We start from the raw sequence: 18,516 nt of genomic DNA, 5'->3' as shown, positions 1-18,516 counted from the left end.
AGGATATTTGAATAGGAACTATCCACAAAAGGGAAGTTCTTCATGGCCATTATCCATTGTCCACAGTTGGATAATGCTGGGCATGCTATATGATGTAGGTGGGGGCCCTAGGTTGCTAGATGCATTGTTTGGAGAAGGGTGTGTGGAGTCCCAGGTTGCTAAGCTAGTCCGTGCTCGCTTGACTCAGCATTCTAGCTCATCAGTCCTCCCACCAGACTCAACAGATTCTGCTTAATTCACCTTAACACTAAACATAGTGTCCTGTTCCCTACACTGCTGTCCCTCCACATCCCCCTAGCGAGGAATAACAGTACCGCCATGCCCCTACTCCTGGACACCCTCCTGTGAAGTACCATGCTGTTGATTGCTGCTGCTTTATCCTGTTCTGCTTTTCCCTGATGCCAGGCCCAGCTTCTGCTACACTCACTCTAACTGTCCAAGGCACTTCCCACTCTGTCCACTAGCACCAGACACAGCATTGTATTCTGCTATTCATGCCACACCTGTGCTGGTGATACATAGTGTTTGCACTGTTTCCAGTCAGGACCACACATTACATCTGATGTAGCACAGGGACACTGAAAGAATATCCAAGATGTATTCCATGACCTTTACCTGCATTCACCAATTATTAGTACTTAGCCACATTTGTTTTATTTATATACAGAGATAGAAAGATACATAGATACATAAATAGACACATAGCATAGATAGATGTTACATGTAAATAAGATAGATATATTAAATGGCATATATGCAGACATAAATATACATACATACATACATACATACATACATACATACACTCCTAGCTAGCATTAACTGTCAACTTGATACAACCTAGAGTCTTCTAAGGGTGTTTCATCTGAGGGATTGCACAAATCATATTGGCCTGTGGGCATGCCTATGGATGGATTTCTTAACTTTTAATTGATGTAGAAAAGTTCAGCCCACTGTGGGCAGTACCATCCTGGTAGGTGGTCCTGAGCTATATAAGAATGCTAGCTGAGCACAAGTGAGTGGAGAGCAAGCCAGCAAGCATGATTCTTTCATGGTTTCTGCTTCAAGAACCTCTCTGAATTCCCACCCTGATTTCCTTCATTAATGAAATGTGAACTGAAAGTGTCAGCTACATAAATCCTTCCCTCCCCTAGTAGCTTTAGGTCAGAGCATTTGTCACAGCAACAATAAAGAAACAGCACAGATAGACAGAAGATAGATAGATAGATAGATAGATAGATAGATAGATAGATAGATAGATAGATAGATAGATAGCTGATAGACGATAGATAGATAGATAGATAGATAGATAGATAGATAGATAGATAGATGATAGTCGATAGATAGATAGATAGATAGATAGATAGATAGATAGATAGATAGATAGATAGATAGATGATAGATAGATGATAGATAGATAGACAGACAGATAGGTAGATAGATGATAGATAATAGAGAGAGATGATAGAAGATTGAGAGAGAAGTAGACAGAATATACATTAGATGGGTCAATAGATGATAGATGCATACATACATATATGATAGAGATAGGATAGAAAATAGATTAGATAGGTAAATAGATGATTGATAACTAGACAGACAGACAGACAGATAGATGATAAGTAGACAGTTGGAAGAAGTTATAAAAGATCAATGATATATAGATAGATGATAGGTTATTAATAGGTTGATAGATAATTGATAGATGATTAATAAATAGATGATAGGCATAGGGTAGATAATTGATCAATTATTCTACCTCTTTTTGTCTCTTCTGTGGCCTTGGTCACCATGTGTTGGTGGCTTTGGTGTTTCCTATGAGTCTCTGTGGCTCTGTTCTTCTTCCCTCATTCTGTCCCTCAGACTATGATCTCAGGGTTGCTGGTTCTGCACCACATTCTCTGGATCTTCCTTCTACCTCTTCAGATGCACTGTTGTCTCCTCCAGTGAAATTCTCATCTTCATTATTTACTTTCAACGTCAGAGTTTTCATTTGGTTCTCTTATCATTTTTATCTTTTTATTAATGTGTTCTGTTTAGTGAGAGAATATTCTCAAATTTTCCTTTAGTTTCTTCGTGTTGTTTTTGTTTTATTTGAGACAGAGTGCACTCTGTAACCCAAGCTGGCCTCGAACACATGGGTGATCCTCCACACTCAGCCTCTTTAGTTCTGGGAATACAAGCGTGTGCCACCATGCTCAGATTCTTATACTCCATTTCTTTCAATTGCTTGAATATATTTAAGACAACTAATTCAATGTCTTTGTCTACCCAGTGTGATAGTGGCACACATGTCCTTAGGATGCAGAGACAGGAGCATCAGGAGTTCTAAGTCATCCCCAACTACACAGCAAGTTCAAGGCCAGCTATATGATGTCCTGTCTTTAAAAATAGTAAAATAAAGGGACCAGAGAGATGGCCTAGAGATTAAAAGCACTCGCTGCTTTTATAGAGGACCTGAGTTCAATTCCCTGCTCCCATAACACAATCTCCTATGAATTCAACCCCAGAAGATCCAATGTCTCTAGCCTCTTGTGCACATACCTATACACAGACTTTATATATATATATTTATATTTATATATAATATATATATATTATATATATATATTTAGATATATATATAACTAAAAATAAAATAAAATAATTAAGTCTCTGTTAAGTCCGAGATCTGGTGTCCTCAGGTACCACCCCTTTGACCCACCTTGTTTTCCTGTAACTGGGTCATTTTTCTGGTGGAAGAGTTATTTTTTGTTTTGTTTTGTGTTGTTTGTTTGTTTGCACACCTTATAAATTGCTCATATTACATAATACAAAAGGGCAATTTTTGGAACTCAGGTTCTACCCCCTAAGGACTTGTTGTTGCTGTCTGTTCTTAGATCTGCCTGAACTGTTTCTGTGAACCCTGTATTCTCTGTTATGTCAACCATTGAAGTCTGGCTCACTCAGCCTAGTGGCCACACAAAAGCCACACAGATTTTTACGGAATGTCCAGATCCTATGCACATCCCCGTCTCTTCCTGAGAGAGTCTGTTAGAGTCAGTACCAGTCGGGCCCTTGACAGCGTGGCCTCAGCCTTTCCTTCCTGCTCAGGGCTCGGGGAGTCCTGGGTCACTCTCAGATTAGTCTGCTGTGGCATCTCATGACACAGCCCACTTTCCTGAACTTTTCATTTAACATTGCAAAGGCTTGAACCCAGGCCCTTGAGCTTGCCAGGCAGGTGCCCCACGACTGAGCTACGTCCGTCCCCAGTCCCCTCTTTAGTTTTTTGATTAACCTGTCGTTTTGCCTCAGTGCCTCTGATAGCAATTGCCACTAATTGTTTTCAACAAATGTCCCCCCGATTAAAAAGATACAAATGAAAACTGTTCCCACTGGGCCCACTCCAAAGCAGGTCAAATAAAGGCAGCCTGTGAGTAGGAGCTCTAAGTGAACAGCTAGGGAGGTCAGAGGAGGAGGGCAAGGCCCAGGGAACCGGTTTGAAGTGGCTCCTCTGCCCTCTCCAGTGGCTGCCTGGTGGTTGGTTATTACTGTGCTTTTCCGGCTGCTGATTTTCAAGGCTGCTGTGGTCTGGAGGGTTAGGATAGGAGCAGAGCAAGTTAGAGCTCCCGAAGCCCCAGGGGAAATGAATTCATGCCTACAGCCATTCTACAGCATCACTCTTTATTCCCCCAAAAGATGCAGATGATTGATATCCACCATGCAATGAACAAAAACAGTGCTGTGTATCCATACATAGGATATCATGAAGCCATAACAATAAACTGTTGGGGCTAGAGAGACAGCTCAGCGGTTAAGAGCACTTGCTCCTCTTGTTAATGACCGCCACTGGGTTCCCAGCACCCAGGTAGGGCAGTGCACAACCACCTGTAACTCCAGCTCTAGGGGGAACTGATGATATCTTCTGGACCCTGCGCACATGTGCGTCTACATGTACAAATGCACACACACACACACACACACACACACACACACATATAAAATCAATCTTTAAAAATAAATAAATGCAAATAAACTCCTGTTGTTGAATGCAACAGTAAGATAAACTGCAAAAGTGTTGTAAGTGGGAGAAACCAGTCATGGAAGGACACATGTTGTTAATATTATTTCATAAAGAAATTCTGGAATGTTCAGAACAGAAAAGCCACAGAAACATGTTGATCTTCAGGACTGGGGAAGTAGAGAAGTTTTGATACCAGTTTTCAACAATGCTATGAACTTGCTATTCTCTCCAAAATCCAGCTGCTTTTGTTGTTGTTGTTGTTGCTGTTGTTGTTGTTGTTGTTACTTTTTTCTTCATTTTGGGGCGTGATGGGGCACATATAAGCAACAGAGTCTATGTGGGGGTCAGAGAGCAACTTAGGGGAGTTGGTTCTTTACTTCCACCACATGGGTCCTAAGGTTTGAACTCAGGTCATCAGGCTGGTCAGCCAGTGCCCTTTCTCCCACTGAGCCATCTCTCAGCCATCAACTGCTTTTCTTGAATAAATTCTCTCAGGATTGCTATGAGTCTTTGGGAGTCAACAGAGTTCTAGGTCACATGACTGTAGCAATTTCTGCCAGTGCACTCCATGATTCTGTGAAGGGACGGTTTCCCGGGGAACTGACAGTGCTGTTGACCAACAGCCTGCTCTCGTGCTAATGTAATGGAAGTCCAGCATCCTCTCAGACTTACATGCTGTGCTCCACTCCACAAACGGAAGCGATGGAGGTGCACCATCCTCCTCTTATCCCTTCTCTCGTAAGCATCATCTCTTTTCCCTGACATTCTGCCCAGCTTGTTCAACATGCTTTTTCTAGCTTCCTCTGCTCCTTCCATCCAAATATCCCAGCTGAGGAGCAGTGGGAAGTGGAGAAAGTTACTGAAGATCAGTGATGTCCCATCCACACTCAATACAACAACCTCTCTGTCTCTGTCTCTGTCTCTGTCTCTGTCTCTCTTCTCTCTCTCTCTCTCTCTCTCTCTCTCTCTCTCTCTCTCTCTCTCTCTCTCTCTCTCTCTCTCTCTTGAGACAGGGTTTCTCTGTGTAGCTTTGGAGCCTGTCCTGGATCTCACTTGGTAGACCAGGCTGGCCTTTAACTCACAGAGATCCTCCTGCCTCTGCCTCCCGAGTGCTGGAATTAAAGGCGTGCGCCATCACACCTGGCACGACAATCTCTTCTTATCCACAGGGGTCATATTCTAGGGACACTCCACTATACTCTTCCTCTAGCAACTGCATAAAACGACAGTGGTACCAACCCTGTATGCCGTATTCTTTTCCTATACACACCATAACTGTGTAGACAATGTGTTCTGCTGCCGAGCCAAAAAGATGGCTCCGTGGTTAGAAGAGCTTGCTGCTCTTGCAGAGGACCCAAGCGCAGTTCCCAGCATCACACTGGGCAGCTCACAACTATCTATGTAATTCAAGCTCCAGAGGATCTGGTGACCTCATCTGGTCTCCTCATATGCTACACTCACACGCAAATATACACAGAGACATATAATCGAAAAACAAATCTTTTTTTTTAAAAAAAAAAATGTATTCTTAGGCTGGAGAGATGGCTCAGTGGTTAAGAGCACTGGCTGTTTTTCCAGAGGACCCAGGTTCAATTCCCAGCACCCACAGGGTAGCTCATAACTATCTGTAACTGCAGTCCCAAAGGATCCTGTGCCCTCTCTGGCCTCTTCAGGAACTGCATGCTTATAGTGCACAGACACACACACAGGCAAAATACCTATATGTAAATATGTAAAAAAAAAAAAAAATTAAAGTATGTAAAATAAAAAATAAGGTTAAATTTTTCTTTAAATAAAAATTTGATGCTGATATAGATCTTAGCAATATCAGCAAAGGATATTTTTCTTTCCGTATTAAATTGAGAACTTCGAAGTCTTGCTTAAAAGAAGGCTTTTGTAAACTGGGCAGTGGTGGCACATGCCTTTAATCCCAGCACTCAGGAGGCAGAGGCAGGTAGACCTCTGTGAGTTCAAGGCCAGCCTGGGCTACAGAGTGAGTTCCAGGAAAGGTGCAAAGCTACACAGAGAAACCCTGTCTCAAAAAGGCTTTTGTAGTTTTTCTTGTCATATCCAAATTCCCTGCTTGTCTGTTTTTGCACTTTGGAGCCATTATTAAGTAAATAATACTTGAGCTTTGGCCACAGTCAGTCTGATAATGCACATGCCTACTCAGTGATTGGTAGCCGTCTGCAGTGTATACAGAGTGGATACACTTGGGAAAGGACAGCGTATGTTACTAGCAGGATGGAGGAGTATGATGCAAGAGTTCATCACACTGTTCAGAACAGTGTATGGCTTAAAACTTACAAACTGCGATATTTCAGGACATTGTCCTCTCCGCTCACCTGCCCGTGCTCTCTCTCTCCCATCCTCACACCAGGTGTCCTATGTGAAAGCCATTGACATTTGGATGGCTGTGTGCCTGCTCTTCGTGTTCTCGGCTCTGCTGGAATATGCGGCCGTGAACTTCGTGTCTCGGCAACACAAGGAGCTGCTGCGATTTAGGAGGAAGCGGCGACATCACAAGGTAGGCCTTTGGGGCGTGGCCTAGGGAGGGGCATCCGGTGGACAGAGGAAGATCTCTGAGCAGTCCTGGGACCCTTGCTTCATTGGGCTGTCCCCATGGGCAGGGCAAGTGAGAGTGAGAGATCGAATCCTGAAAAGCTTGACTTTTCCTCTTGTGAATAGTGACCTAGTTGGCTATCAAGAGCCTCTCTTTAACCACAGCGTGCTGTAGGGATCATGTGACATCAAGAAGCAAATGCCCGTAGTCAAGACGATAACCAGCTTCATCCTGCAGACAGGGCAGGCTGCGGCAGGCCTGCTGTTGGTTTTCTGCAATGTGACTTCAAGCTGGCCTGGCTCTGGGCTCCATTTCTTCATCATCTACAAAGACTGGCTTGGTGGGAGACTGTGCTGAGGGTGAAGTCAGAGGTTCCGAGGGAGCTTTCAACTTTGTCCCTGCCACACAGCATCAAGGATGAAAACTATCACACACACACACACACACACACACACACACACACACACACACACACACACACACCACGGCTCCCCATTAGTATGTTATTTAAACACTGGCAACATGATTCAATTAACTCTACCATAGGACAATCTTCTTGGGCGGGTCCAGACAACAAGGTCTTTCTGTGTCTATAATGGAAAAGATTTGGCAGGCTAGATGGAACCTCCTACTGCCCTTTAGGCACCAAGTCCCTCCTTTGGAGTAGTAATCATCTGTAGACACTGTAGTGCATACTTGCAATTCCAGTACTTGGGTATGATGGGCAGAGGCTAGAGGATCAGGAGTTCAAGGTCAGCCTGGACTAAAGCATGAGACTCTGCCTCAAAAAAAAGGGGGGGCTGGGGTAGAGTGCTCACCTAGCATTTGTGAAACCCCCCCCCCCCCGTTCCATGCCTCACAATGCATAAATCCAGACATTAAAGCACATCTATAGTCCCAGCACTTGGAGGTAGAGGGAGGAGAATCAGAAGTTCAAAGCCATCCTTTGCTATATCAAGTTCAAGGGGAAGCTTGAGCTACATGAGATCTTTTCTCAAAAAAAAAAAAAAAAAACTGAAATAAAATGAGGTGCAGTGATTTCCACTGTAATCCCAGCACTCTGAAAGCTGAGGCAGGAAGATCAAAAGCTCAAGGTTAAAAGCTAGGAAAGGTTAACTGAAGAAGGGAAATCCTCTAGGCAGCTATAGGGAAGCCATCAACCAGACTGGGCCAAGACTTCCCCCTGTGGCTGCTTTGGAGCCACATGCTCCTGTGAGTAACCCTTCACCCAGCCCCATAAGCCCAATAACATCACTGTTGAGGTAGCGATATCAAGGTTAGCCTTGGCTACAAGAAAAGAAAGAAAAAAGGGGAAGGAAGGGAGAGGAGAGATAGAAAGGGGGAGAAAGAGATGAAGAGAGGAGCTGGAGAGCTGGTACAGTGGTTAGGAACACAGGCTGAGCTGGATTGTAGAGGCACACACCTTTAATCCCAACACTAAGGAGGCAGAAGCAATCGGATCTCTGTGGGTTCCAGGACAGCTAGAACTACTTCATAGAGAAACTCTGTCTTAAAAAACCAATCAGTCAATCAATCAATCAATCAATCAGTGAAACCAATGTCGGTTACTTGGGCCCACACTATGGAAGACCTCCCTTTGGCATCTGGGTGTGGCTTGCACTGAAGTCCTGCAGATTTGGGCTTCGGAAACCTCCCTTGAGTAATAAGCCTAAGCAGGTTTTGGAGCCTTTGATGGTGAGTGGCAAGGAACTAGCTCTGGCCTGGATTTCTTTCGGCCAGTGATCTGGGCCAGGCTCCCCAACACCCACTGTTTTTCCATGTTTTCAAATGCTGCCTCATTTGCTGGGCAGAAAGCATCCAGTCTTCCAAGTCCCTGGCCCACCTCATTAGAAGGATCATTAGGAAGTTTCTGCAGGGCCCAGACGCAACAGATGCTCCAGATCCCTCGGGTGGGTTCCACAGTCTATGTCCCAGTTTCTTGCCCTGTTCCCAAGTGTCTCCAGGCAGATGAACATGCTTGTCCTGTCATCTGCTGGTTGTAGTCAGAATAGCAAGCCTTTGCCAGTCATTCCTCGGGCATTTCCTTTCTCCCAGATATAAGGGGCCGCTGTCTATCTAGATGGAGCCAAACCTCTTCCCCTGCCAATGAGTAACAGATAAGAAAGGTGGAGCATAAATCTCCAAAAATGTCTGGGAAAGCTAATGTGTGTTTCTCATACCATGAAAGCCTATTATATATAGTGGGGATTCATGTTGTGGTGGTGTTCCTGTTTGTCTAAAGACAGTTAATTACGTACATGAGGTACTTAGTACTCACTTACTGCAATGTCGCTCCAAGTTTTTCCTTTTCTTTATTTGCTTTTAGAGACAGTCTCATGTAGCCCAGGCTGGCCTTGAATACTGTGTGTGTGTGTGTGTGTGTGTGTGTGTGTGTGTGTGTGTGTGTGTGTGTGTGTGGTGTGGTGTGCACACACGCACTCACAAATGTCCATGAATGTCTGTATACACAGAAATACGGTGATCAGAGAACAACTTGTAAGAATCTGTTCTCTCCTTCTATTGTGTGAGTCCTGGGGATTGAACTCAGGTTTTTCAGGCTTACCCACTGAGCCATCTTATCAGCCCATACCTGCTTTATTCATTTTTAAATCTTTTTAAAGTTTATTTTTATTTTATGTCTGTAAGTATTTTGTCTGTGTGGATGTATGTGCCCAGTGCCAGAGGAGACCAAAAAAATAAAAATGGCACTAAATCCTCTAGAACTGGAGTTAGAGGCAGGTGTGAGCCACCGTGTGGGAGCTGGGAACCAAACCCAGGTCCTCTGCAAGAACAGCCAGTGTTCTTGAGTGCTGAGCCGTCTCTCCAGCCTGACTGCTTTCTTAGAGCATCAGCGTTGCTCAGCACTAGCTGCATTAGTTCTGAGTTAGAGCTGCAGATGTGTAGAGACCGTTTACACTTCTATGTCATCCATTACCATGCTGTCAGCACTGGGGCTGTGCTGTGTGCTGACAACAGCCATAAAAAAAGGGAAAACAACCGTCTCTATTCTCTGCCTCCTAACAGTAAGGGCAAGTTTATGTTTAGATGCTGTGGGATAATGCTTTTGTACACTGACTTAATAAAACGCTGATTGGCCAGGAGCCAGGCAGGAAGTATAGGTGGGATAAGCAGACAAGGAGAATTCTGGGAAGAGGAAGGCTGAGACAGGAGACGCCAGCCCGCTATCCAGGGAGCAGCATATAATGGCACACAGGTAAAGCCATGGAACATGTGGCAACATATAGATGAACAGAAATGGGCTGAGTTTAAATGTAAGAGCTAATCAGTGGAGCTAATGACCAAACCGTTTTAATTAATATAAGCCTCCGTGTGTTTACTTGGGTCTGAGTAGCTGAGGACGAAACGGGACACAGAAAAATTTCAGCTACATTTAGATGTGATGAAGTCCCAGGTCCCTCCCTTGCCAGCTCCTGGGTCCAGGAATGTGCTGGCTCCCACATTCCTCTTCTAGGCCTTGGTGTGAAGCCTCCACCACCTTCCAGTGTTGGCTTTGCACCTGTCTGCCCTCAGTATGTGACCCACGTTCTCTTTCTTCCACCGTGAATGCTGAGCCAGATGCACTCATGGAACATTTGCTGGTCATTAGCCATGTGTCTGATGCAGAATGCAACCCCACTTAGATAAACCAAAGGAATGAAGAGAAGAAAATATGTCAAAGGAGGCTGGGTGGGCTGGAGGGCTCCCTCAGACAGATATTGAGGAGCACTTGCTAATCTTGTAGAGGACCCAGGTCTGATTCTCAGCACCCACAATGGTAGCCCACAACTGTCTGTAACTCCAGGTCCAGGATACCCATCACTCTCCTGGCCTCTGAAGGCACTACCTACACTTAGAACACAAACACACGCAGGAAAAACATCCATGCACATAAAATAAGTAAGTCTAAGAAAAACAATTAAGGAGGCTGGGGCTGGTGAAGATTCCATTTACTGAAGTAATAATACTGCTAGGTTTTGGGCCTCTGCACCAAAAGAACACGTCTGTATGCTCAGTCAGTGCTTGTTTCGGGGTGGGTTTTGTGAGCTGGGTGTTGCTGGTTTGGGGGACAGGGCCTCGTGTACTTCAAGCTGACCTCCATCTGTGTGGCTGGGCCGATCTTGAACTCTTGATCCTCTTGCTTCTGCTTCCAAACACTGGGATGACAGGCTGCACCACAGCTGCTTGTTCACAAAGGGCAGTGGTCGTCAACCTCCTGATGCCATGACCCTTTAATACAGTTCCTCATGTTGTGGGGACCCCACAAGCACAAAATTATTTTGTTGCTACTTCATAACTCTAGTTTTGCTACTGTTATGAATCCTAATGTAAATATCTGTGTTTCCCCTGTGAAAAGGTCATTCTCCTTCCAACCACCCCCTAAAGTGGGTCGCAGCCCACAAGTTGAGAACTGCTGGTCTGATGGGAGGGGCAAGGTCAGCAAAGGAATTAGAACCCAGTGGAATCGGAGCTTCTCCTCAGGGGCACTCACAGGGCACTCTCCATGACAGCTAGCCTGTCTTTGGGAGCTCAAGGGGCACCTACATGGGAGGCCAGGGCTCCCATTTTGGAGGTAGAGGCACAGCGGAGAGAATAACTTGAACTGAACCAAAGAGGAATTCAGCCCAACATCCTCAAACGTGAGGAAACGTTTCAGGGTGACTGAAGAATAATGTCACACAGAAAATGGCATGAAGGGAGACAGAACAGGGGACACATGCCAGGGAATCTGAGGCCTTCTTTAGCACTGGAAAAATTTAATTATCCTGAGGTCAGCGGCAGCCTGCTAGGAAGTTCTTAGTAGAACAAGGCATAGTCGCACACACCCATAATTCCAGCATTTGGTATACTGAGGCAGGAAGCCTGAGACGTCCAGGTCAGCCAGATGGTGGCATGCCCAAGGGTAGCAGAGGCATGGGAAGATCAGAGTATTGGATCCTTATTCTCATTGGTACTGTCTTTGGGGGGGGGGGGCAAGCAAGACAGAATTCCTCTCCTGGAAGTTTTGGTATCCAGGAGGGCAATGTGAGCTGGTGAACCTTGCCAGCACCACACACTGAATTGGTGGCTCAGCTGCAGCCGAAACACTGGCCTTGGCCTGGGGACATGGTTCAGCCACTAAAGTGCCTGAGAACCAGAAGTGCCAGGCAGGTGGGGTATCCTGCCTGTGATCTCAGCTCAAGGGAGGCAGACACGGGATCCTGGGAGCAAGCCGGCCTGCACGAGACTAGCTGAACTGGTGAGCTCTGGGTTCAACTGAGAGACCTGGTCTCAACAAAGAAGGACAGGAATCCAGGAAGATACCTGACACCAACCTTTGGCCTCCACATGTCCCACACACATGCACACATGTACCCACACACCTGTGAGCACACATACACACAGAAAACAAAACAAACACGTTGGCCTTTGGTCCTGTTGTGGGACTGCAGGTGAAGGGGACTGACCAGGGCATGATGGAGCTGGCTGGGAAAGGGCTGAACCACTAGGATCTGGGATCAAACATTTTAAGAAGGAGAAGGCCAACAAAGCCAGCAGGGATGCAGATCACATGGGAAGTGGGGTGGGGCTGGAAAGGTAAGTTGGAGCCAAATGACAAAGAGCCTGTGACAAGCTTATGGAAACCAGAAGACTATTGGAGGTGATGGCGTGGGAACACGAAGCAGAGAGAAGCCATGGCTTCCCTGACTCAGAACATGGGAAAGCCAGGAGCTTTCTGCTCCTTCCCAGGCCGTCACGGGGTGGGGAAGATGGGAAGGATGCAACAGAGGCAAAGCAGGGGATGTCTGCAAACCGTTCTCCAAAACTCTAACCCAAACCCAGGCCAGCCTGGAGCCACCTCCTCAGTGAAGTCTCCAGTGGTTAAAAAGCCTTGAGAAGAAACCTTGAAATCATTCTCAGGCACCAGGAAGGAAGCTACCAGTGTGAGGTCACAAGTCAGTAAATGACAAAGACCCACGACCTGGCATGGAGCTTGGGCCTCAGAATCTGTACCCATTCCCATCCCCTGGCTTGCATCTGTTTCAGCATGCGAGTGGCGCCCCTCTATAAGGCTGAACTCCCCAGCCAGCCAGACTGCCTCCAGCAACTGGGGACACAAAGCCTAAGAGACAGGGAGGATCAGATGGCATGGCCTGGTCCCCCAGGGGAGTGCCTTGCAGGGAGGGTGCCCAGTCCTTGTCTTATTTTAAGTAGAGCCCCATGCTGAATCTGTTTCAGGATGATGAGGGTGGAGAAGGCCGCTTCAACTTCTCTGCCTATGGGATGGGGCCAGCCTGTCTGCAGGCCAAGGATGGCATCTCTGTCAAGGGTGCCAACAACAACAACACCACCAACCCCCCTCCTGCACCGTCCAAGTCCCCGGAGGAGATGCGGAAGCTCTTCATCCAGAGAGCCAAGAAGATCGACAAGATATCGCGCATTGGGTTCCCCATGGCCTTCCTCATCTTCAACATGTTCTACTGGATCATCTACAAGATCGTCCGAAGGGAGGATGTCCACAACAAGTGAAGGCTCTGGGGTGGGGTGGGGGGTTGGGAGAGGGTGGTGGGAGGAGCACCGAGGCTGGGAGCCAGGGGAGGAGGGAGAGAGGGAGAGCGCACACCCATCTCCCTCCACCAAGTGCAATAGAGACCACAGGGGTGGATACTTCCAGGGTATGGCAATATTCAACTAGCCTCCGAGGGCATGAGTTGGGGGGGGTGCTTTTCAAATACAGCAACTGAGGACCATGAGGGGTGGGGTGGGGTGAGGGAGGGGGATTGGGGAATCACAGCTTTCAAAATTCAAGTCCATTGGTTTGACTGGGGGAGGGGGGTCCTCCTGTTTGGAGGTCAGTGCTGCCTGCCCCAGAGCAGGAAAGCGGTGTAATATATGACATATAACCATGCTTAACGTTAATGCAAATCCCACGAGAACAAAAGATGCGTCTCTTAAATCAGCCTAGTAACTGCTTAAACTTTTAAAATCCCCCAAGTGACGGACAACTTTTCCCAGAGTAGAAATGGTCACTAATAAGCTTGCTGTGGTATGTGCCCACATCGCACCCTTACAAATGCCAGGTCTGTCTCCAAACTGACCCCGGTGGACACATGCCAAAAAGCCATTCCGCCTCTGCTTCGAGAGGGTCGCATGACACAGGCGTGGGTCGTGGAGATGGATACAGGCGGACCAACAGCAGGAAGTGACTGAGGAGAAGGGCCATTGCAGAAGCCCGGGGATGGAGAATCCAGGAACCCCCACACACACACACAGGGCACCAAGCTTGCTCCTCTTGCTTCTGCGCTTCAGCGCCAGCCCAACTCAGTGCCAGCTCTATGGTCTTCTCGTTGTATTACCAATATGCAATCTTTTTTATTGTTAAAAAAAAAGTAATAATCTTGAGAAACAATATGGGGAGAGACTGAGTGTAAACCCATGAACTTTTTTCCAAATGTCTATTTTTTTGGAGAGTCTCTTTGGAACTGCAAGTAGGTGCATTATGGGAAAGGTGGGCCTGGCTGAAAAAGGTCCCAAATGCCAGGCGGGAATCAAGTTTAAAGATGTGAAAGAGAAGGCACCAATGCTGCTGCTGCTGCTGCTGCTGCCCATTCTGTTTACAGGTGGGAAGAGACAATGATATTTAGAAAGTCCACTCATTATATTTTGACATTTCATATATCATAACATGGGAAGCTTGGGGGAATGACCCCATTATATTTTTATAAGTCTTTCTTTTTTTTTTTTTTTAACGATGCTTTGCACAGCTTTAACACGTAGGAAAGTTAGACAAATATTTCTCTTTCCTTCTAACTCTGAAGTGCCAGAAGGGTCCCAGACTAGCCAGGGCACTCCAGGGAAAGAGACAGGGACTGAGATGAACTGAGTTGGAAGAAGGAGTCCCGCTGACAGGTCTGGATATGCACAGAACCACCCTACCCATGGCACAACGCCTGTCCCAGTCCTGCAGCCTGTGGCTAGGGCACAGGCGTGGCACTTCTGTCCTAGTGCTTTACTGTCTTGGCCTTGGATCAGAGTTAGAGGTAGGATGGAGATCAATCGCTGACAATCAGCTGGGGAGCTAGGGGCAGGATGGAGAAGGGGAATGATGAGGTGATGCCTACCTGCCCCCTGCCATGCACTTTCCCTAGGGAGTTTTCCCGCTCTTCCCTGTGGCATTGAAGCTAATGCCTAGATGGGTCTAAAACTGAGGAAGCCAAGACAAAGACCATGAGTTCTGAGTAAAGATGCACTATGCAGCCAGAGGGATGAGATGAACTGCTGGTGTCCCGCCAGGTTCAAGGTCAAACGGCCCGTGCCTTGCCTCCTCTTGGACTGTAAGATCCAAAAAGACAATCTACGTTTCGGCTCTGGGTAAGGGGCACAGGACCTTTGTTTACAGGAAATCTTGAGCAGTGGGATCCCCATGAGTGGGCGACTCTCATCTGAGGTTTGTCCTTTCCCACCGGAAAAATGTTCAAAGCGGGGGGCGGGAAAAGTGAAGATGGCCTTGAATAGCCAGAGTTCAGGATGAAGACGCCAGTTTGTGGAGCTGTGAGGTCTTCCTCAGCACAAGAGAAGGAATCTCGTCACTCCAGGGCTGTGCATCTTAGGAGAGGCTGCAATTAGTCCTTTCCAGTGGCACTTTATCCCCTTTATTTAGGTTAACAGATATTTGTAATAGAAAATAACCAATGGAGCCCTCTCCTTACTGTGCTCAGACTGACTCAAGACCAGGTGAATGGGGCAACCACAGGAGGCACCAGGACACATCAGAATCTGTGCTGAACACAGAACCACCCAGCACCTTCCAAAATGGTTTCCATGGGAAGCATCTGGAATGACCCTAAGATGGAGAAATCAATGAACCATTTGCCCAGTCTCAACTGGGCTCCTAGGTGCCCGTGTCATCATTTTGGAATGGTCCATTGTGAGCTGTCTGGCCAAGGTGTCCAATTCAGCAAGCAATGGGCTCACATCTTTGAGACATACTGGGGAATGTCACTGAAACCCTTCAGACTATGAGCAAAGAGACAACCTGAATCAAGCCTGCGGTTAATACACAGAATGCTCTTGGGTGAATGTCCAAGCTTTGGTCTCTCTGACTGCACTGTGGAGAGAACAGGACAGTATCTGAGCTCTCCCTGGCTCTCCCTGCTATGAATCTGTGTTTACACGGAGGATCTTTGCACAACTTAAAGCTTACCATCGGTTTGATTTCTCAGGGCTCCATGCAAGCACGTAGATTTGTGCACAGTTGCACTGACCTACACAATTCCTGTTGCTTCTGTTCTTTGGAAAATTTGCAAGTTTGCTTTTCCATACTTCTTTTAATCAAAAGTCGAAGGAAGGAAGGAAGGAAGGAAGGAAGGAAGGAAGGAAGGAAGGAAGGAAGGAAGGAAGGAAGAAAAATTTGAACTAGATAATTTAGGCCAAAGCTTTCAGGTGACCCCAATGAACAGGGCAAGGCTTTCGCAATTTCCCCTTTAGGCTGAGCACAAAGGGCCCTATGCCCTGGGATTACAGGTATAAAATGGATGCTTCAGTATATGGGAATCTGATGTCCGTGCAGAGAATACCTTACCGGTTTTGAAGTTCTTCTTCAGTACAGACTGGTTTTCATGCATAGTGTAAAACTTGGAAAGGGGCATGGAGGAGCAGATGACTTCAATTCACCTCCAAAGCTGCATCTTATCCTAGGAGCCAGGTGGGGACACCAACTGCTTCTTACTTTGTTAGCTCCACGGATCCCACTGGTTTCAGAAATAAATGACTCCACTCTGCCCTCTGCTGGAATTTCCTAGCACCTGCAAGACCCTTCATGGCAAAGGCTCCCGTGGAAAACGTGTGTGTGTGTGTGTGTGTGTGTGTGTGTGTGTGTGTGTGTGTGTGTGTGTGAAAGAGAGAGATCTATTTTTCTATTAACTCTAGAAAAAAAGAAGGAAGTTTCACCCCAATTATTTCCTTTTCTAAACTATCAATAAATAGGAAAGTAATCCCTTTCAGAAATATACCAATATTTTCATTGTCTTTTTTTCCTACATGGGAGGCAAATAACCAAGAAGGCTGGTTCATTTCATCCAGCATATGCATCTTTACGAGCATCATAAGAAGAAGTAATGTCTTAGAGAGGCACCATGATGTAATATTGCAGGACAGATTGGCACTTCAGTCGAGATGGTGCTGCCACTGATAATTGTCTTCTGTCTTACTTCATTGCAACATGCTGAAACCAAAGGGGGTTGTCACAACCCTGGCAGCGACTGCATCCTTTGGAGAAGATGATAAGCAGAGTGTATCCTCTTCAGGGCTCTGAAGGTCACAGCCCTTGCCCAGCCAGGCTGGAAACCCAGTCCAGAACAATGAACGTCACACTGGAAGCTATCTATCAATATCTATTTCAGGAACATCTTCAGCACTTTCTACCCACCCTCCACCCTTAACTCTGCCCAGACAGGTGAGGTTGGGTTTTCTCGGGATGCCTCTTGGATTGACAAGTGGCCAATAAGTCTGTGAATCGGTGAATGACTTCTACCCATTGAATCGACTAGAACAATGTGTCTCCACCCAAGCAAGCAGGAAACATATTCTTTAAATAGAACATGGATTCTGTTTTTCTACTTCAGAAATTTGAAGTGAGAGCCTTCTTCTTTTCCTCCAATTCTAGGGAACAGTAACAAGAGTCTATGACGAGAGAGGAGTGAATGTGTCTTGCTTTAATGGCTCAACCATGAGGACTGTCTGTGCAAGGAAAACATACATCCTGGCAAGCATTTGGTCTGTTGTACTCTGACATCCCAGTGACAGAGAAGACATCCTTGAGTGAGTCAAAATCTCAAGAGCAATAAAGGAGTCTCTGGTAGAAGAGTACTTCCCTGGTGTGGGGGTTGATGAAAAGCAGAGGCAGATGAGGAGATGATGTCAGATGACTGGCAGCCATGTAGAGTTTTTTTGATCAGAAAAGCCTTCAAAAGAGGGGTCTAGTATAGGAGACTGGGGTACTTACAGGGCAGAAAATGTTCCTTTAACATCCCTTCCAGATGAAGTGTCCAAAGCATACAGTGAAAGTCATGGGAGCCAAAGATAACTAGCCCAAGACAAAGCCTGACAGAGAGTATCCAGGCCTGGTCCCACAGAGGACAAGGAACTGAGTTTTGAGACTGGCTGGTGTCCATTTACCTTTTCCATGTATGTGTTTTTTAACCTTCAACAAATTATCTCACCTTCTGTGATCTTGAAGGAACCCTAACTTCCCAAATTGTTGATGAGCATAAAATTGAGGAAATGAAATGATCCATGTTTTTGTTATTAAAAATAGAATATAGATGAGATATTTCGCTAAAATGAATCTGATAGCTGCAGATCAAAAGTCTGGATCTTTTTGTTAAAGAACATCCCAGTATATGAACATTTAAGTCCTAGTTACCACTCAAATGCTGGTGAATACTTTTACTAGATTAGAAATCAAAGATCTTGATCAAAAGCCAATGTTCAGTGATGGTGGCTCACGCCTTTAATCCCAGCACTCAGGAGGCAGAGGCAGGTGGATCTATGAGTTCAAGGCCAGTGTGGTCTACAAATCAAGTGCCAGAACAGCTAGAACTACACAGAGAAATCCTGTCTCAAAAAACAAAAAGAAAAAGAAAAAACAAAAAAGCCAATTTCTCTCTTCCTTATCTCAAAATGTAGTCACAAACAATATAAATTCACTAACTCATCTTCAAGGTTAATAATCTACTAAAACAGCTTGATACACAGGGAACTTGGCTGAGATGAAGCCACTGAGTAGTTACTGAAGTCTGAAAATGAAGAGGAGTGAGCTGAAGGGCAGGTGAGGATCAGTGGTGTTTGGAGGATACAGACATGTGCCTTACCTGTGATCCTGCAGAGGGGAAACCTTGTGCTAGGAAGGCTTAAACTTGGCTGGAGTGCAGAGGTAGGACAAGACCTTCCCTGAGGCTTTCTAAAGTCTAGA

The 18,516-nt window shown here is 46.0% G+C and overlaps 1 protein-coding gene across 2 annotated transcripts in view; it reads left to right on the top strand.

Annotated features, from left to right (window-relative positions):
• Positions 1-18,165, top strand: part of Glra1 (glycine receptor alpha 1) — a 96,411-nt gene extending 78,246 nt beyond the window's left edge. Inside the window, exons 8-9 of one of the 2 annotated variants that reach the window (XM_006984885.4) lie at positions 6,384-6,530; positions 12,783-18,165. In XM_006984885.4, the coding sequence (XP_006984947.1) occupies positions 6,384-6,530; positions 12,783-13,073 (438 nt within the window). In that variant the 3' untranslated portion in view covers positions 13,074-18,165. Of the gene's footprint in view, positions 1-6,383; positions 6,531-12,758 lie in introns of both variants that reach the window. The other variant, XM_016003482.3, reaches the window with a different exon arrangement.
• Positions 18,166-18,516: the final 351 nt, after the last annotated feature.

This window comes from Peromyscus maniculatus, chromosome 8, assembly GCF_049852395.1.
Source record: "Peromyscus maniculatus bairdii isolate BWxNUB_F1_BW_parent chromosome 8, HU_Pman_BW_mat_3.1, whole genome shotgun sequence".
NCBI classification, from domain to species: Eukaryota; Metazoa; Chordata; class Mammalia; order Rodentia; family Cricetidae; genus Peromyscus; species Peromyscus maniculatus.
Note: the sequence above shows the minus strand (reverse complement) of the source record. Positions and strands in the feature narration are given on the sequence as shown.